The sequence below is a fragment of the Gigantopelta aegis genome, chromosome 6 (assembly GCF_016097555.1).
Source record: "Gigantopelta aegis isolate Gae_Host chromosome 6, Gae_host_genome, whole genome shotgun sequence".
Classification (NCBI taxonomy): Eukaryota; Metazoa; Mollusca; class Gastropoda; order Neomphalida; family Peltospiridae; genus Gigantopelta; species Gigantopelta aegis.
Window position 1 is genome coordinate 4,160,650 of NC_054704.1, and position 21,637 is coordinate 4,182,286.

General features: G+C 38.7%; 2 protein-coding genes across 3 annotated transcripts in view; one reads left to right on the forward strand and one right to left on the reverse strand.

Moving 5' to 3' along the window:
- Positions 1–2,644: 2,644 nt before the first annotated feature.
- Positions 2,645–13,308, forward strand: LOC121375921 (methyltransferase-like protein 24). 2 transcript variants are annotated; one of them, XM_041503632.1, is made up of 6 exons: positions 2,645–3,307; positions 5,549–5,676; positions 6,433–6,561; positions 7,385–7,459; positions 7,953–8,091; positions 11,464–13,308. In XM_041503632.1, exons 1-6 carry the CDS (start codon positions 3,197–3,199, stop codon positions 11,815–11,817), a joined length of 936 nt encoding a protein of 311 aa, XP_041359566.1. In that variant the 5' UTR covers positions 2,645–3,196; the 3' UTR covers positions 11,818–13,308. The 2 variants fall into 2 exon arrangements, with proteins under 2 accessions (XP_041359566.1, XP_041359567.1); XM_041503633.1 differs by lacking the exon at positions 11,464–13,308 and adding an exon at positions 8,177–8,272.
- Positions 13,225–21,637, reverse strand: part of LOC121375922 (mediator of RNA polymerase II transcription subunit 8-like) — a 14,634-nt gene continuing 6,221 nt past the window's right edge. The window contains exons 2-7 of the mRNA XM_041503634.1: positions 19,262–19,383; positions 18,344–18,488; positions 17,821–17,961; positions 15,851–15,935; positions 14,698–14,853; positions 13,225–13,759 (exon numbers count right to left, since the gene is read on the reverse strand). Of these exons, the coding sequence (XP_041359568.1) occupies positions 13,677–13,759; positions 14,698–14,853; positions 15,851–15,935; positions 17,821–17,961; positions 18,344–18,488; positions 19,262–19,383 (732 nt within the window). The 3' untranslated portion in view covers positions 13,225–13,676. The remainder of the gene's footprint in view (positions 13,760–14,697; positions 14,854–15,850; positions 15,936–17,820; positions 17,962–18,343; positions 18,489–19,261; positions 19,384–21,637) is intronic.

The following is a 21,637-nucleotide window of genomic DNA, read 5'->3' on the forward strand; positions in this document are numbered from 1 at the left end:
GTGTTATCCGTGTTTTACCACATTTAACTGACATACAGTGGGAGGGGGAATGTGTTTTCATATAGATTCCTTGCAGTGCTATTCCGTGTTTTACCACATTTAACTGACATACAGTGGGAGGGGGAATGTGTTTTCATATAAATTCCTTGCAGTGTTATCCGTGTTTTACCACATTTAACTGACATACAGTGGGAGGGGCAATGTGTGTTCATATAGATTCCTTGCAGTGCTATTCCGTGTTTTACCACATTTAACTGACATACAGTGGGAGGGGCAATGTGTGTTCATATAGATTCCTTGCAGTGTTATTCTGTGTTTTACCACATTCAACTAACGTTAGGTGGGAGGGGGGATGTGTTTTGATATAGATTCCTTGCAGTGTTATCCGTGTTTTACCACATTCAACTAACGTTAAGTGGGAGGGGGGATGTGTTTTCAAATAAATTCCTTGCAGTGTTATCCATGTTTTACCACATTCAACTGACGTAAAGTGGGAGGGGGATTGTGTTTTCATATAGATTCCTTGCTGTGTTACCGTGTTTTACCACATTCAAATGACATACAGTGGGAGGGACAATGTGTTTTCATATAGATTCCTTGCAGTGCTATTCCGTGTTTTACCATATTCAACTGACGTTAAGTGGGAGGGGCAATGTGTTTTCATATAGATTCCTTGCAGTGTTGTTCCGTGTTTTACCACATTCAACCAACGTTAAGTGGGAGGGGGGATGTGTTTTCATATAGATTCCTTAGTGTTATTCATGTTTTACCACATTCAACTGACGTTAAGTGGGAGGGGGAATGTGTTTTCATATAGATTCCTTGCATTGTTATACCGTGTTTTACCACATTCAACTGACGTTAAGTGGGAGGGGGAATGTTTTTTTATATAGATTCCTTGCAGTGTTATTCCGTGTTTTACCACATTCAAGTGACGTTAAGTGGGAGGGGGAATGTGTTTTCATATAGATTCCTTGCTGTGTTATCCGTGTTTTACCACATTCAACTGACGTTAAGTGGGAGGGGGAATGTGTTTTCATATAGATTCCTTGCAGTGTTATCCGTGTTTTACCACATTCAAGTGACGTTAAGTGGGAGGGGGAATGTGTTTTCATATAGATTCCTTGCAGTGTTATTCGTGTGTTACCACATTCAACTGATGTTAAGTGGGAGGGGCAATGTGTTTTCATATAGATTCCTTGCTATGTTATCCGTGTTTTACCACATTCAACTGACGTTAAGTGGGATGGGGAATGTGTTTTCATATAGATTCCTTGCTGTGTTATCCGTGTTTTACCACATTCAAATGACATACAGTGGGAGGGGGAATGTGTTTTCATATAGATTCCTTGCAGTGTTATCCGTGTTTTACCACATTCAACTGACGTACAGTGGGAGGGGGAATGTTTTCTTATAGATTCCTTGCAGTGTTATTCCGTGTTTTACCACATTCAACTGATGTTAAGTGGGAGGAGGAATGTGTTTTCATATAGATTCCTTGCAGTGTTGTTCTGTGTTTTACCACATTCAACTGGCGTTAAGTGGGAGGGGGAATGTGTTTTCATATAGATTCCTTGCAGTGTTGTTCTGTGTTTTACTACATTCAACTGGCGTTAGTGGGAGGGGGAATGTGTTTTCATATAGATTCCTTGCAGTGTTATTCTGTGTTTTACTACATTCAACTGACGTTAAGTGGGAGGGGAATGTATTTATCAGGTAATTGACATACGTTGGAAGTCTGTTTATCAGATTCAACCACCCACCCGTCTCCTGCTCAAGCAAATTTTCATTTTTCCCAGTATATTTTCTGGGTGAGCATGACTCTACCACCACCACATATGAAACCTCGCTCGCCACATCTAGATTCCTCCTGCATAAATTTCTGCACACGCCTGGTATGATGTAGTGGGAGTCTGTTTATCACATTCAGCTAACACGTTTTTGAGGGAAGTGTTGTGTTTATCAGATTCAACTGGCATTAATGGAAGTATGTTTATCACATTCAACTGACATTATTGGGAGTGTGTGTTTATCAAATTCAACTGACATCAGTGGGAGTCTGTGTTTATCACATTCAACTGACATTAGTGGGAGTCTGTGTTTATCACATTCAAATGACATCAGTGGGAGTCTGTGTTTATCACATTCAAATGACATTAGTGGGAGTCTGTGTTTATCACATCCAAATGACATTAGTGGGAGTCTGTGTTTATCACATCCAAATGACATTAGTGGGAGTCTGTGTTTATCAGATTGAATTGACATGGTGTGAGTGAAAGAAAATGATGATGTTCTCGTCGTATGTAAAAACGTTGAAGACCTGACAGATGAATTATTGAATATTGTTATTGTCAGCTTGGATGGTCATGTAACACAAACGTCCTACCAGGCTATGGTGTACATGGTGTTGAAAAGTCTCAATTTTAACAATCATACCAGCTCCAATTAGCCGCCTGTGTCTTGACACCAAGTTTGTTAAATGTGACATCACAGACCTTTAGTTGGATTATTGTTCAAGTTCGTTGATGACACTAGAGCCCCTGCCAGTAAGTAGTAAACATTCAACAATAAGAAGCCTGATTAACTGCCTGTTTCAACCCCAGCTACTTATCGGGTTGACGTGGGCTCTGTTCAAGGCCGTCGATACGTGTTGTCCGTTAATCAGCCGATTATAGAACCAGGAACAATAAACCGTGTCGCTTTTAACTTGTATTTCTTAATAAAGGGCCACGGTCTTGAATATAATATGTAATTGTGCGTATTATTAATGACATTAATGAAAGAACCATTCTCGCACGAGTTTTCTTTGTGCCGCGCATGGCCCTATTATTTTAATCGATCGAGGAACGCCGAGCAGTGATCGGTTGGCAAGTAGACTATTTTAAATTTTAATGTAGTCTCCGTGCAACGATCATTTGATAAAATCAGCGTTGGTCTTCAATATTACATTTGTGTTTAGTATTTCGCTACTTGATCTTTAATTATTCTATATGTGAAAAGAAATTCGCCGTCGCTAAACGTTTTACTGACGCGATATTCAACAACGCACGCATCGATAGTTGAGCCTAACCAAAACAAGTTTGGTTTCCAAGGTAGCAAATACAACACACTGATCTTATTCCATGGGACATCATAATACATTTTTCAGTGAACAATAAGTTGGCTTACTGCACGCACATTCCACGAGCAGTCCGTTATGGCGTCCATAGTTTGCCGAGACAAATGGAAAGCGGTGCGGGTGTGTGCGGCAGTTCTCATCTTGGGATTATTGGTGTATTGGCTTGTTCTGTACCTGTCACAACCAAAGGTGGGTGTAAGCCGTGAAGGATTGGCGCGGCCAACCGGGTGTTTATACGTGTATCTGGAAGTATGGTGAAGGGGATATTTTAGAATTCAATATGGGCAGCAATGCTAAAAACGCGTTACGGTCAAACATGAAACTTTTAAATCTATTAATATGTTCTGCAAACCCCCACCCACAGCTACACTGACCGGTATAAAAATGGTCTGTGTAAATGATATCGCAGAAATTACTTTATTTATTATGTATTTCTATACAAAAATACTACTGACAGCATAATTTTTATTTTAAATGTTTAGGCTTCCACCCCTTCCCCATCCCCTCCAGTACGAAAGTTGGAGATTTATTGTGGAGTAGTTCACGATATCACATAATATTGATAAATTGTGTGGGCTTTCACCCTTCTCACTCTTTTTGATATACAATTGAAATGTCAGAATGAATGGGTACTAGTATCGGTGAAGGTGTGAAAAATGCTTATTTGGTTCATCTTGTCGCCGTTTTCTAAATAATCCTTCCTTAATGAATGGGGCATTTGTTACAAAGAACGGTGAACGAAACTATCTCCAACGGATCTGGACAATTTTTAAACCAATATAATATGCTGGACTTACCTCATTGACAACATATAGCCTGTCAAATTTGTGGATAGGAAATTATATATATATAAACAGGAAGTGGGTATCCATTGGCACAAACTGCTCCTTTACTGGCCGATTTCTTTATCTATGCATATAAATCAAAATTTCTGACTGATCTGGTTAAATCAAAACAAAGGAATCTTGTCTGAAACTTGTAGCTTTACTTTTCGCTATATTGATGATCTTGTATCATTCAATAATAGCAGAAATACGGATTACCTTCCATTGATTTACCCACAAGAGTTAGAAATGAAAGAAACATCTGAAGGTATTAAATCTTCTTTTTTTTACTTCGATCTATGCATAGAGATTCAAAGCGACATGGATCTCCAAAGTAAGCTGTATGACAAAAGAATTACTTCAATTGTCCAATAGTGTGGAGCAATATACTTTCTGCTCTTAGTGTCTGCACCTTCGAAGATGCCCTACAAAGAGCATGCTAATTGTATGCAGATTTGAAACAATGCCATATCGATCTGGCAAGATTGTTCCACCAATGTTTGAAGGAAATGTTTTATTTAACGACGCACTCAACACATTTTATTTACGGATATATGGTTAAGGACCACACAGATATTGAGAGAGGAAACCCGCTGTCGCCACTTCATGGGCTATTATTTTCGATTAGCAGCAAGGGATCTTTTATATGCACCATCCCACAGACAGGATAGTACATACCACGGCCTTTGTTACACCAGTTGTGAAGCACTGGCTGGAACGAGAAATGGCCCAATGGGTCTACCGACGGGAGCAATGTTATTATGTCCATCGACTTCAGAGGGCCGATGTTATTGCATATTTTGAACTTGTGCATCTCTTTGGTCAAGCTCTTGCGCAATTATTATTTCTTGTCGTTTTAGATGAAGTGACAAATGACAGCTATGGTGGCAGTACTCATGACAGGTGCCACCGGTGGGGCAGGATATGCTCATCTTTCATGAACACCTGATATAATCACTCTTATGGCAGTGATTCATGAGTGTCATCACAGCTGTACTTATTTTAATGAGGTCTGTCCTGTGCTAGTGCTGATTTAGTAAATTAGTCTGGGATTGGCAGTCCACTTTTCGGTGATGCAAGAGGGATGAAATTTCCAGTAATGGATCTCGGGAGTGGCTGTCCTATAGATGACACTATTTTGCCAAATGCCCATTCGATTCTACACTGTGCACAGATAGGCCCTGGTCCAGAGCCCGTTTATTCCTAGTAGCACATATAGCACGTGCTAACCCCCCCCCCCCACCCCCCGCGGTGATGTATACATTTATTTTTTCTCTCACCGAGGGGGTTGAAAAATATATATCCTGTGAAGGCGATCCCGCTATTATTTGTGCTATACGCCCCGCGGATTCTTAAACCGGCTTTGCCCGGATCATGTATTACGATTTTGTCGATCAGATTTATAGAACAGTACATTTCATGTGGCTGTTTATTACGGGTATTTCAGCGATTTTGGATCCAATTTATTTTACTGCTGCCGCGTTTGACAGGTAACCGCTTCTTACGAGTTCATTGCTTGGGAGGGGGAAAAAGCGCGGGCAGGTTTGATTGTACACACCTGCACATATTATTCATGCGGTTTGATCTTTTAAATATTGTTGCTTAGGTTTCAACGACTGACATTTTCATTGACTGCGAAACAAACTTTACTTCCACGGAAGGAACAGTCTTTATACCAGAAGAATCGGTCCTTAAAAAAGCACGACTCCTAGACCTCATCTGTCTTTATCAAAGGTAAGCTGTGAAATCCCTATATAACGGCGCGTGTGGAACGGAGGCGGGCATCTAGATTTCTCACCTATCAAATTATTGATTTTTACAAAAACACTACTTCTAGTCCTATCCGTCCTTTCAACAATACGACTTCTAATCCTTGTCCGTCTCGTCCTTTTCAATAATACGACTTCTAATCCTTGTCCGTCTCTATTGAAGAATCGGGGCCCAGTTTCACAAAACATCGTAAGCTTAGTTTTGTACGTAAACAAATCTACGACTAAACCACGATTCTTATTACTACCAGAACACTAATATAGTTTGAAATACACATATTTAATTTTCTTTTTTCCTTAAAATGATTAATTTTCAGCGTGAAACGTGCCAAACATGAAACTGTCCACAGTCGGGCACAAAAACTGAGAAATGTTGGAAAATCTTATGTCCTATCGACGATATCATTATGTAGTCTTTGTATCGATGACACCGACTTAGATTGTTATATGTTGGGTTTGGGCACTCACACTGTCTTTTACACACGTTACGGGACTACAGGCAAACAAAAGATGATGGATCGAAAAAGAGGTGTGGTGGGTGGTGACCATGGCTCATATGACCCTTCCCCTGGCTAGGCCAGTGCATAGGTAAACCCAAACAGAAACCCAGTTACATATATACAGAATATTTTATTATATAACGTAACTATAACATATCGACATTATTGTTTGGGAATAGGCCTACATGTGGGCTAGAACTGATGACATGATTTCTATCTAGGTACATCACGAACATACAGACCGTCTGCCACCGGAAGGAGCGACTAGGCGGCCTGGGTCATGGAGGCTGGGATATCTGCGTGGTCTCGGCCAACCCACTGACGACCCCCTGTCTCGTCTACTCATTAGGGTGAGCTTGGTATTCAGTATTACTTGATGATCAAATACTACATGAGCGGCCGTTAGAAACCATTTATCTAAAGCTATCTACACATAAGATAAATGGTATCTAACGGACACGAATATTGTATTCGATTTCCTACAAATCCTCAAAAACAAATATAATCGTCTTCTGCAACCAAACCTTATTTATTGCGCTTGTGTTAATGCTTCACAAAGTAATCAGTTTCAAGTCGAGATTAACGTCACGAAGTTATCAAGTCCCATCGTGCAAAATTGGTTTGGCTGTGGTGACCGGGTCACCATCTTGAAACAGCCAGCCACACGCCTTTAAATCATTAATGCACGTGTGCGTGTTATTGGTATGTCTCGTCATAAATAACGAATGGTGTTCTCATTAACGGGTGTGTTAGGAAATACCACGTCCTTGGAGTGCATCCGTTGTCTGGACTACCTGGCAACGATATACGTGTGCCAGATAAATACCCAGTACTTGTCCATGTTCAGAATAGGACTTACCATAGACCATAATACCAGTGGTAAACTGTATGTAGGAACCCCAGATGTGGGCCAAACCTAGCTGAAAATAAGTGGGGTGGCAGAACAAAACATTTATATTTTTCGGAGAATGTACACTTGCAACCAACCAGACACGGTCCTGCATATAGTTATTGTCAGAGTGTTTGCGTATGAACAAAACATATACACCAATTTGGCATGTATGTCTTTTGGCCATGGGGAATGACAGTTTCTGTTTTATGTTTCTGACTACGTAAATGAAATTCTGACGAATTTAACACAAAATAAATATTGACCTATTTTATTTTTTTCAGCATAAACTACAATTTCATGTTTGATGACTCAATTGCGACGAAGTATGGATGTGAAGTCCATTCCTTTGATCCGAAGTACAATTTTGTTCACTTAAATCTGTAAACTGTTAACATGTCTATAGTCCGTCCCATCCATCTACAAGTGTTTTTTGTTAATGATTTCAGTTTGGTATGACGTAAGAAGAAAAGTAAAAGTTTTTTGGAAATAACAAACAAATACTATTTGTGTGTGCAAGTTACAAAACAATCCTTTCAGAAATAAATAACTTGTAGTAGATTCTATAGTATCAAAAAGGCGTTCCCTGTAGGACGGACTATAGTAATAATACAAACAGCACAAGAATACACATCAGCCATTGTACTTTAAATTAAACATATAAAACTGGAACAATTTTACCAATTTGGTCACCTCCAATGTTTTCTAGTTGTATAAAGCAGTTCTAAATGCACTTTTATTTGAAACAGAAGAGTATGAATATTTCACAAACTAGGATCAGCGACTGGAATAAATTCGTTATGTAGTGACTTTGGATGTGCTAAGTTTTGTGATTGTCATAACTCTCCACAGGATGGGTTTAGGAGAACACGACCATTCACTGCGAGTTCACTTCCACCCAGCCGCCATCTCCAACGTGAACAAGGTGGACAGTCAGGGCAGACAGCTCTACACCCTGGAGGAAGCTCAAAAGAGACTTCATCACCAACAGGTATATCAGTGTCACAAGCAGGGTGGCGTGGGTGGTACATTTGAAAACTAACTAGGAAACTTAACACAGACGTCATCACCAACAGGTATATCAGTGTCACAAGCAGGGTGGCGTGGGTGGTACATTTGAAAACTAACTAGGAAACTTAACACAGACGTCATCACCAACAGGTATATCAGTGTCGTGGTACATTTGAAAACTAACTAGGAAACTTAACACAGACGTCATCACCAACAGGTATATCAGTGTCACAAGCAGGGTGGCGTGGGTGGTACATTTGAAAACTAACTAGGAAACTTAACACAGACATCATCACCAACAGGTATATCAGTGTTACAAGCAGGGTGGCGTGGGTGGTACATTTGAAAACTAACTAGGAAACTTAACACAGACGTCATCACCAACAGGTATATCAGTGTTGCAAGCAGGGTGGCGTGGGTGGTACATTTGAAAACTAACTAGGGAACTTAACACAGACATCATCACCAACAGGTATATCAGTGTTACAAGCAGGGTGGCGTGGGTGGTACATTTGAAAACTAACTAGGAAACTTAACACAGACATCATCACCAACAGGTATCAATGTCACAAGCAGGGTGGCGTGGGTGGTACATTTGAAAACTAACTAGGAAACTTAACACAGACGTCATCACCAACAGGTATCAATGTCACAAGCAGGGTGGCGTGGGTGGTACATTTGAAAACTAACTAGGAAACTTAACACAGACGTCATCACCAACAGGTATATCAGTGTCACAAGCAGGGTGGCGTGGGTGGTACATTTGAAAACTAACTAGGAAACTTAACACAGACGTCATCACCAACAGGTATATCAGTGTCACAAGCAGGGTGGCGTGGGTGGTACATTTGAAAACTAACTAGGAAACTTAACACAGACGTCATCACCAACAGGTATCAATGTCACAAGCAGGGTGGCGTGGGTGGTACATTTGAAAACTAACTAGGAAACTTAACACAGACGTCATCACCAACAGGTATATCAGTGTCACAAGCAGGGTGGCGTGGGTGGTACATTTGAAAACTAACTAGGAAACTTAACACAGACGTCATCACCAACAGGTATCAATGTCACAAGCAGGGTGGCGTGGGTGGTACATTTGAAAACTAACTAGGAAACTTAACACAGACGTCATCACCAACAGGTATATCAGTGTCACAAGCAGGGTGGCGTGGGTGGTACATTTGAAAACTAACTAGGAAACTTAACACAGACGTCATCACCAACAGGTATATCAGTGTCACAAGCAGGGTGGCGTGGGTGGTACATTTGAAAACTAACTAGGAAACTTAACACAGACGTCATCACCAACAGGTATCAATGTCACAAGCAGGGTGGCGTGGGTGGTACATTTGAAAACTAACTAGGAAACTTAACACAGACGTCATCACCAACAGGTATATCAGTGTCACAAGCAGGGTGGCGTGGGTGGTACATTTGAAAACTAACTAGGAAACTTAACACAGACGTCATCACCAACAGGTATCAATGTCACAAGCAGGGTGGCGTGGGTGGTACATTTGAAAACTAACTAGGAAACTTAACACAGACGTCATCACCAACAGGTATATCAGTGTTGCAAGCAGGGTGGCGTGGGTGGTACATTTGAAAACTAACTAGGGAACTTAACACAGACATCATCACCAACAGGTATATCAGTGTTACAAGCAGGGTGGCGTGGGTGGTACATTTGAAAACTAACTAGGAAACTTAACACAGACGTCATCACCAACAGGTATCAATGTCACAAGCAGGGTGGCGTGGGTGGTACATTTGAAAACTAACTAGGAAACTTAACACAGACGTCATCACCAACAGGTATCAATGTCACAAGCAGGGTGGCGTGGGTGGTACATTTGAAAACTAACTAGGAAACTTAACACAGACGTCATCACCAACAGGTATATCAGTGTCACAAGCAGGGTGGCGTGGGTGGTACATTTGAAAACTAACTAGGAAACTTAACACAGACGTCATCACCAACAGGTATATCAGTGTCACAAGCAGGGTGGCGTGGGTGGTACATTTGAAAACTAACTAGGAAACTTAACACAGACGTCATCACCAACAGGTATATCAGTGTCACAAGCAGGGTGGCCTAGGTGGTACATTTGAAAACTAACTAGGGAACTTAACACAGACATCATCACCAACAGGTATATCAGTGTCACAAGCAGGGTGGTGTGGGTGGTACATTTGAAAACTAACTAGGAAACTTAACACAGACGTCATCACCAACAGGTATATCAGTGTCACAAGCAGGGTGGTGTGGGTGGTACATTTGAAAACTAACTAGGAAACTTAACACAGACGTCATCACCAACAGGTATATCAGTGTTGCAAGCAGGGTGGTGTGGGTGGTACATTTGAAAACTAACTAGGGAACTTAACACAGACATCATCACCAACAGGTATATCAGTGTCACAAGCAGGGTGGTGTGGGTGGTACATTTGAAAACTAACTAGGAAACTTAACACAGACATCATCACCAACAGGTATCAATGTCACAAGCAGGGTGGCGTGGGTGGTACATTTGAAAACTAACTAGGAAACTTAACACAGACGTCATCACCAACAGGTATATCAGTGTCACAAGCAGGGTGGCGTGGGTGGTACATTTGAAAACTAACTAGGAAACTTAACACAGACGTCATCACCAACAGGTATCAATGTCACAAGCAGGGTGGCGTGGGTGGTACATTTGAAAACTAACTAGGAAACTTAACACAGACGTCATCACCAACAGGTATATCAGTGTCACAAGCAGGGTGGCGTGGGTGGTACATTTGAAAACTAACTAGGAAACTTAACACAGACATCATCACCAACAGGTATATCAGTGTCACAAGCAGGGTGGCGTGGGTGGTACATTTGAAAACTAACTAGGAAACTTAACACAGACGTCATCACCAACAGGTATATCAGTGTCACAAGCAGGGTGGCGTGGGTGGTACATTTGAAAACTAACTAGGAAACTTAACACAGACGTCATCACCAACAGGTATCAATGTCACAAGCAGGGTGGCGTGGGTGGTACATTTGAAAACTAACTAGGAAACTTAACACAGACATCATCACCAACAGGTATATCAGTGTCACAAGCAGGTTGGCACATTTGAAAAATAATTATTACTAGAAGTATTTTCAAATGCAACACATGAAGACGTTCATGAAAACCTAAAATGTTTCTAGGATAATACATATATATTTTCATATTCCATTATTCTGGGGGGGGGGGGGGTAAAAACAATTTCTATTATATTTTATAACAACAATAAACAGTTGAGGATGAGATAACAATGGAATTTCATGTAATGATATCTGGGGTGTTTTTTTTGTTTGTTTTTACAGCGTACTATTGACATAATGAAGATGGACATTGGCAGTGCAGAATGGTCCGTTTTAGAACACATTTCCAAAACAGCGACATTTGGTTCTATTAAACAGCTAGTGGTCGAGTTCCATGACTTTGAAGTCATCAACGGTGAGAAGAGATTTGGACACGGCTCAAGGAACCAGTATCTTCGACAACTGCAGATTCTTAAACAACTTCACAATGCTGGATTCCGGATATTTTACACTGAAACAAATGTAGCCTGTAAGTTCAGGTCGTATTATGGCCCTGAATGGAGCAGTTGTCACAAGGTCTGTCTGCTTAAAGTGCAAGCAAAGCAAAATGGATTTTTGGTTGGATGGTTGAAATGATGTGGTCATGATCATGATGCAAAATGTTTAAAGTGACAAACCCAAACGAGGTGTGCATTCCTTTTTGTTTGGAGAAATTATTTTCACTGGTGCCTCAAAACTGAAATGTAAAACCCAACTTCATGGTTACCAGTACGTACTTGTGGTCACTTGGGTGATATTTCCAGAACTGATATGTGCTCAGAGAAGCATGCTTAGCAGAACATGCAACTGCAGTTGCTTGCTAGACTGATGTTTGCACAGAACATTATGCGAATGTGAAGTGATAGAAGATGATGGTACCAGTCAAATTATTCACATTACTCTTGAATATGCCACTGAATCCGAGCCGATTTACTTTACAGTAAACAGTAAAATTAGATCTGTTTTTGTGTTGAGTTATAAAAATAATTATAGCAACTATTTACAGTATTGTGCTCATTTTTAAAGAAATAATATTGATGTTTGAGATGTTTGAGCTGGACAACAAAACTCATTAGCACTTGGTAAATTTGGAAAGAAAATCTTTTCTATATGCTAATTTCAGTTAACAACTGAACAGTGAACCAGTTTTGAACATTATTATTTTTACTTTTTGTCAAATTAGTGAAGAAATGTATTTGTCAAATAAAATTTTAATTCACTTTTGTCGATCTGATGAACAGCAATTTAAATGCTGTTTTTATATTTGTATTTCATGTTTCTCAAACTAAGTTTTTTTTCTTCATAAAAGTGTTTTTTTTCTCCCATAAGTGCTTGAAACTGTACCATGTACACTTCGATATGCAAGTGGTGGAATGAACCAAAATCTCAAATGCCTTTTAGCCTGTCATATACTCATTTATACTTACTTCATCTTTTTAATGGCTAAGCCAATAAGGAACTGCAATAATTCAGTTTGGTTAACTATACATGAGAAAATGTGGCTTCGCGATTGTATTAAAATTCAACATGTCTTGCATTTGTCACTGCTACCTCAGATAAGAATAACTCAGTATTTGTCGTAGGCATGGTTATTAAAGTGTAAAACACTTGAGAGTGAGAGTGATTGGGACTCTGTGCAGAGGCGCCTGTCAGTTCACATATTAATAATTACGTTGGAATTTATTTCATTCCTTATAAACATTATCATTAGTTAAATTTGAATAATGTAACAAAAATCTGTTTTCTTCTATTTTAAAAAATAATAGTTCAATATATTCTCTGAAATGAACTTTAACTCAATGTGTGATAAACGTGAAGAGGCATGTGTAACACCTATTCGAGTGCTTTACAAAGTGAAACGTTTGTGCACTCTAACCATACTGCATTTCAATTTTTTAACAAAACATGAAAGGAGACTTTGTTTGCTAAATGAATTGTATTGCCATGTACGACATTTGGGTAACTAGTGTTCCCTTGTGGATTAACAATCATACAGATGTTTTCTTACTATTTTATTATTTATTGTATTAGTAACATATATTTACTTATTGCTGTACCTCTCCGTATATAATAAAGTGAAAGAAATTGTTTTGATTACACTTGTTCTCTCTTGTATAGTGTGTACTGATTTAAAATTCTGGCAGCTATTATGGTGTGTGCCTAAATCAGTCAATTTTTCCAACATCCCCTCTTCACTGTTTGTTGTTTAAAATTGAGCATTAGTGTAAGTTCACACAACTTGGAGCTCACCACTGTCTTGAGTTATGTTTAACTCTTTGTACTGCATTTCCAACAAGATCTGAAATGACTTCAAAAATGTGGCTTATACCACTGAAGTCATGACTTTAGTGATCAGATTTTCGAAAGCAGTCGGCGCATGAATGACATGGCTGAGCCGTAGCTTGTCTGCATCACTGAATGATCTCCATGACATCAACTACAACACGGATTTACAATCAGGATCTCTGGTAGGGTGATGAACTGACTGCAGCTTTTATATTGGTTCTCACTGCACTCTGAGCTTTCCCCACTGAGCCTCCTGAAAAACAAAGGATATTAACCTTTTTCATTTGTTATTTGCTCAAAGACACAACACAGTTTAAACTGCAGATATTGGGTTACTTGCTTAACAATACCTAAACATAACTACAAATATTCAGTGATTTGAAAACATGGTCTACAGAATGAAAATGGTAAAACTCACTGCCCCATCTAGGCTACTACATACAACACGGCTGCAGATTGGGAAAATTGAAGAAATTTATGGCATTATTCAAGGGAGGTAACTCATGGTCAAGGCACTTTTAAAGTGACATATTGTAGTTTTTAAACACTATGACACATTTTTCACCACCAAAGCCGTTTTTTGATCATTTAAATTAAAAGTACTTTCATTTTATTATTTAGAATATTAATTTTCGTACACCTGAACTGGTTCTGGTCCTCCAGGTTTTTGTCATTCTAAAAGTGCACGTTTGTCTGAGAAGTAATGGTTATCGACACACGGTCTACACTATTTTTGGACAGTAATTCCCTGTTAAAACATCACAGATTTTAGTTTCTCTCTGTTATAACAGTATCCATATGTGTTGCAGGTTTGTAAACTTAGTTATATTTTCACGGGCTCCAACTAGGGCGTGCACCTTTAATGTACAATTTTCTCCTACCACTTTGCAAAGCCATCTCTTTTTTTAAACAGAACAAACAACTCTTTACACACGTAGGATATAAATCAATACCATTTTATCACATGTTGACATTGTAAGGAATGCAAGTTTTTACTCTCTACAGTTTTCAACAATGAACGTCTGTATATAAATTTAAAAAAATTAAATTTGAACTATTAGCACTTTTACTTTTTTAGCTTCTAAGTTAATGTTAACAAGATGTTAACCTCTTTCCCAGCAGCACTTTGATTACACAGTCGACTGTAACAATAACAAGAGAACATGGAACAAGTAACCGTGAGAAGCGTACCTTGTTTCTGATGTTGTTGCACATTGACAGCATGCTGTTGCTGCTGCTGTGGGGTGTCGGGACGACGAAGCCGTAAACCTTTTCCAAACTGCAGGGCAGCTATCAGCATGTGTGTGTCTGTCAGAGATGACGTCTGGGGCTGGGCAGTTCTCTGACCTGTTGAAGGTGGAAATAAAAAATTAAATACTCAACAGCAATAATTAACAGTCTAAAACATATATCCACCAAACATGTTTATAAAAACATCTCTGTAGTGTAAATATTGTTGAATAACAAAAAACAAAAAAAGTTTTTTTTTTTTTAGTAAAGACCATTAAAGTGTTTTGCAATCTCTGCAATTGCCCACAGAATTTTTAATTCCCCAAGTCACCTTTTTTTACTGTGGACTATATTTGTTTATATTCAATATTTTCTTAATTGCAGGTGTTGTGTTTTTTTAAAGTAGTAGTTGATAGGTCAAATAAAACAAACTTAAATAGATTAACAGCATATTTATGGTTCATGCACTTTGTTAGCAACTAAATTTCATAAATTTTTATGATCTTTCAAAAGGTATTTTTCATGGGTTTTTTTAAAAGTATTTTTCTGCAGTCCTCAATTTCATGGGGGTTTTTTAAAGTATTTTTCTGCAGTCCTCAATTACTTCTTTTCATGTTTTTTTTTAAAAGTTTTTTCTGTAGTCCTCAATTACTTCTTTTCATGTTTTTTTTAAAAAGTATTTTTCTGCAGTCCTCAATTACTTCTTTTTATGTTTTTTTTAAAAAGTATTTTTCTGCAGTCCTCAATTACTTGTTTTCATGTTATTTTAAATGCAGTCCTCAATTACTTGTTTTCATGTTATTTTAAAAAGTATTTTTCTGCAGTCCTCAATTACTTGTTTTCATGTTATTTTAAAAAGTATTTTTCTGCAGTCCTCAATTACTTGTTTTCATGTTATTTTAAATGCAGTCCTCAATTACTTGTTTTCATGTTATTTTAAATGAGGACAAATTTAATTATCAACCAATTTAGTTTTCCGCAACTCTCATTGGCCCAACTAAAAATTCCATAATTTTCCAGGCTTTAAAAATTACACCTGCCAATTCCAAGACACTTCACAATGTCCACGACATGTGAAAACCATGACAACCACACTATCTACTGATGTACTCACTTGCATCCTTGTCCCACTGTTCTCTTGCCGAGTTGAGCAAATCCAGAATGTTACTCGTTACCTTGTTCAGGCTCACCAACTGTTTCTAAAAATAACGCAGAAAAAGAATTGTGAAAAATTATGTCCCTTCAAGAAAAAATATATAACCATCACAAGATTTACAGTAGTGTTTACCCTGGCTTGTTTTAGCATGGTGCGGCACCATGCTTCAGTAGTCTAGCACCATGCTGCCATCATATTAAACAAGCCTTTTTCAATAATTAATTCTAAAATTGCCTTTATAAAACACTCAGAACATTAATTAATAAAATATGCCTGTTATTTATTTTTTCATTCAGTTATTAAAGCAAGCACATTAATTACATATCATTACTGAGTTATTTAGACCAACTGTCTTTTTTTCCCCTGGATTGGGACAGTTAATTGTAAACAAGGTATCTATGAATAATAAAAACAAAAAAAGTACAATTATTTTTATTTCAATTTTTAAATGTTTTTAATTAAAAAAAAAAAAAGTTCCCTAAAAATGGTGAAAATGCCCCAAAAGTCTTTAGTATACTATGCCTTGCCACATTTCTAGGGAAAAAATTATACAGAATATAACTTTCCTTGGCAATGTCAAATACGGTGTACCAGACAGGCCTCAAATAAGTGACGTTTTTCTTTAAAAAGGCATACTGCTTATATCAAACTTTTAGTAGTACTATCCTTGTTTGAATCCCCCTGCCCCAAGAACAAAAACACTATGTATTTTGTAATTGTTGGCTAATAATGTTGCTTTTATTTCTGAAAAACACCAAACATCAGTTACTTGGGGTACTGAAGAAAATATCACTCTTAAAACACTGAGATACCCATTTTTCTACACCTGGCTTGATGACTCGTATTATACTAGGGCACATGTTGACATCTCTTGATCGAGGCATATCTTCCTTATCAATTCACATAGGATCATACGAGTACAACATGGGAATGGGGCATATCTTTCTTATCAGTTCATACAGGATCATAGAGTACAACATGGGATTGGTGCATATCTTCCTTATCAATTCACATAAAACCATACGAGTACAACATGGGAATGGGGCATATCTTCCATATCAATTCACATAGGATCATACGAGTACAACATGGGAATGGGGCATATCTTCCTTATCAATTCACATAGGATCATACGAGTACAACATGGGAATGGGGCATATCTTCCTTATCAATTCGTATAGGATCATAGAGTACAACATGGGATTGGGGCATATCTTCCTTATCAATTCGTATAGGATCATAGAGTACAACATGGGATTGGGGCATATCTTCCTTATCAATTCGTATAGGATCATAGAGTACAAACATGGGAATGGGGCATATCTTCCTTATCAATTCACAGGATCAGAGTACAACATGAGAATGGGGCATATCTTCCTTATCAATTCACAGGAGCATAGAGTACAACATAAGAACGGGGCATATCTTCCTTATCAATTTACAGGATCATAGAGTACAACATGGGAATGGGGCATATCTTCCTTATCAATTCATATAGGATCATACAAGTACAACATGGGACTGGGGCATATCTTCCTTATCAATTCATACAGGATCATAGAGTACAACATGGGACTGGGGCATATCTTCCTTATCAATTCATACAGGATCATAGAGTACAACATGGGACTGGGGCATATCTTCCTTATCAATTCATACAGGATCATAGAGTACAACATGGCAATGGGGCATGTTGCATACCTTAACTAGGTCACCACAACCTACTCACGTGTATGTGCTTCTCATACTCCTGACAGGTGTAATATGTAGCTGACTGCTTCTCTTGTTACTTGTGTTTCAAGTCTTAAACAGTTTGGTGATTGCATTACAAATAACTTTTAATGCTGACATTCATGAGTTATTTGCATCATAGAACTCCAATGTGACAACCATTTAATAAGAGCTAAAGAAATGACTGCAATACAAACCATGGCAGCATCAGAGGAAATGCTAGCAACTTTACTGCTCATTTCATTCACAACCACTTCAGCGTCGGCATCTGGCTTTGTTCGAAGATAATCGGGTGCAACTTCATGGTTAAAAACAGAAACTCGACCTTCTGTCAGTTTCTACAAACCAATAAAACTATGATAAAACTTTCATGTAGTATCGATATAATTTCACAACTGTCGATACAAAGATACAAATTTGGGTCAGCAATTGATATTAGGTGAATGAATTTTTTTTAAATCTTGTTAAATTACAAAGAAGAAACCAGCTAAATTAATTTAACTTGCAATAGAAGGGGGCAGACACACATAACCTGTCTCACTGCCTATTTCCAAGACCTATGTTCCATTATACAATCAACTGGACTCCATCACTTCAAATATATCACTATATTAATAAAAGCATTTTACTTTCATCCATTATATATCCATTATATAGGTGTTCTTTATTTCCAGTAACAACGCAGTATAAAGTCTTTTTTTTTTTTTTAAATGACCAAACCTCAAGTTCTGGATCCCTGTCAGGTGACAGTAGCACTGGAAACAGAGCGTAATTACGCAGAGCAGGGATTTTGTCACTCTTCAATAGTTTGCCAAGGACGTTCAACTGACCCGACAACAGAGCAAAATTGTCAAGTACTGATGGCCTGTAGAATATAAAACAAGTTTGTTTTTTAAATATCTTTAAAACTTTCAATTCTGTGTCTGGGCAAGGTTCAATATTCTACAAGAGCATTTTATCTGAACAATTGGTTTACAAAGCAGATAAAATTTAACTATGCTAACTCTAGGGTGGCTTTTAATAGACGCGCTTGTGTGTATATATATATATATATATATATATATATATATATATATATATATATATATCTATATCTATATCTATATCTATATTAGCATTGGCAAGGATGGCAATATATTTGTAATCATCTTAAGAAACAATGTAGCCATAAGCTGAAAGCAGTGATCTACATGTAGGCACTTGGGTGACTATATCAGTTATTCATAATTAATATGCACTTTGGATAGCATCAAAACAGTTTTGGACTACACTGTAGTACTGCTCCGACAGAAACAGTGGGGGACTACTGGATTAAATTTTGACAAAAATCACGTTGAGTGGGTACAAGTTTATAATTTTTACTCACATATATTCACTTTAATGTTTCATAAATACATAAAACAAAGTTCATATTTGAATCGGTATGTATTATTTTCGTGGGGTTTTATAATTTTTATATTTTAGATCAGTTAATGTTGATTAAAATTAGGCAAAAAATCTTAGTAACATTTCCATTTTGAGAAATTTGTCAAGTAGGGATGACCCATAAAATGTAAACTAATTTAATCCATTCCACCTCGGGTATGAGCTCTAATTACACAGATTATGCTCTTTCAACCGTTTCAAGACGTTACTCACCAGTTTAGCTGGTGATATTCCTCTTCCAGTTTGAAGAGAAAGGCGGTGACAGAATTCTTCAAGTCCTGCACCTGTTTGATGACCGCTTCAAGGGATAGCTCCAGGTGTTTTTCTTCTTTGTTCTAGAGCAACAAGCATAATTATATAATTCTCAAAACAGTCCCAGGAAACAACAATAAAACACAAGAAACACCTTTTTTAATAACTTCCACACTATTTATTTCAATGAATAATTTGTTTGGTATTATGTAGAATTATCAACATAAGTTGGCAGTCAAAATATTTTATTGTTTTCCCACTGTCTGTTATTTGTCCAATATGGAATAAATGTATATATACTCTTCAAAAGAAGAAACGCAAAACCACATTGTCGTAACATTTGGAGAATTGATTTAATTATTGAATGGTGAGTCCGATAATTACCAAATGTTGCAGGATTGTTCACAATTCACTCTAGTCCATTGTGAGTAAGTGATAGGACACACCACCAAGGTCAAGGTTATCTGGAGTCAATACCGGGTGTGGCCTCCGCGTGTGTTGACAACTGCCTGGCACCGCCTGCCCATTGAAGCAACCAGAGTACGGATGATGTCCCGGGGGATGGTGGCCCACTCGGCCTGCAAGGCTGCTGCCAGCTCGGGCAGGGTCTGGGGCTGTGGTTGTCGCTGTCGGAGTCGTCGGTCCAACTCGTCCCATAGATGCTCAATTGGGTTCAAATCCAGTGATATCGATGGCCAAGGAAGGACATTAATGTTGTTGTTCTGTAGGAAAGCCGTTGTGAGACGTGCTGTGTGAGGCCTGGCGTTGTCATGTTGGAACACTGCGTTGGCGTTGGCCATAACTGGAACGATGTGTGGCGGAGGATCTGGTCAATGTAGCCCTGTGCATTCAGGTTGCCCTGCACGTGGACCAGGTCAGTTCTGCCAGTGTGTGAGATGGCTGCCCACACCATGACACTACCCCCGCCGAATCTGTCCACTTCCTGCACGCAATTTGCCGCATAACGTTCACCACGACGCCTATACACGCGACATCTTCCATCATGACGTCGGAGCAGAAATCGAGACTCGTCACTGAACCACACCTGTCTCCATCGCAGTTGAGGCCATTGTCGATGAATCTGGCACCACTGCAGTCGGAGTCGACGGTGTTGTGGTGTTAAGATGACACCTCGAACTGGACGTCTGGCACGAATTCCTACCTCACGTAGGCGGTTCCGTACGGTCTGGTCGGATATCCTGCGCAAACCTGGTATTGCTGCGGCTGTGGAGGTGGCAGTAGTCAATCGTTCCCGAAGGTGGCGTACCCGGATGTAGCGGTCCTGCCCGGGGGTAGTGACCCGTGGTCGACCGGATCTAGGGAGGTCACGTGTTGATCCATGTTGCTGGTAACGGTCCCACAGTCTGGAGATGGTGCTTGGGGACACATGGAATGCCCTGGCAACGGCCGTTCTGGGTTTGCCTGCGTCTAGTCGGCCGATGGCATTGTTTCTCTGCGGTTCACTGAGACGTGGCATGTCCTGGATTGTCAACTGTCGGCCAGATACAGAGGCCAGGCAAGCGAACACCCTGCACTTTTATACTGTCGGTGTTCATGTTGCACGTGCAGACAACGCACGTGCAGTGGTGACATGGTTTGCACGTGGCTGCGTTTTTGCGAATATTCACATTTTGGAACTTTATTGTACAGTAGCTGCGTTTTATCGAATGTAACCGTGGGAATGTGTTTGGGACATGCAATGACCTTATATTCACAAAGCATGAACCGGTAGGAAACATAAAATCGGAGTTATAACCCATTTGTACCCTTTTGCGTTTCTTTTTTTGAAGAGTATACATGTACATCAATGATAATTGAAATATATATTTTAAGCTGCTGTCTCCAGAATAATTTTGGTTAATTCTGTTTGGTACCTATGAAACTGCCCTGTATTCTACTTTGGGTTTATACTACACTTGCTTATCTAGGTCAAATAGCAGTCTATTAGCAGACTTGACTGGGATACCTTGTTTATCGTTTAGAAGTCTCGTTTATCAATTACAAGTGTTATTTTTCATGTATGCAAGATATGCATTCAAGTGGTATTCAGTATGATACTAAAATGTGTGCTGTGCACCAAAATATATTTTTTTTAAATATATATTTTGTTATTTGTTAAAAAAGTGCTCAGTAAACAAATGTGTTGTAACGTCAACAGTCAACATTCAGTTTCGTTTTTAAATACCCCATTTTAAAATAGTATGGTTTTCGAAAACTAGCAATAAAAATACTATCTCTGTTTTGTTTAAAATAGTATGGTTTTCGAAAACTAGCAATAAAAATACTATCTCTGTCTGTTTTGTTTAAAATAGTATGGTTTTCGAAAACTAGCAATAA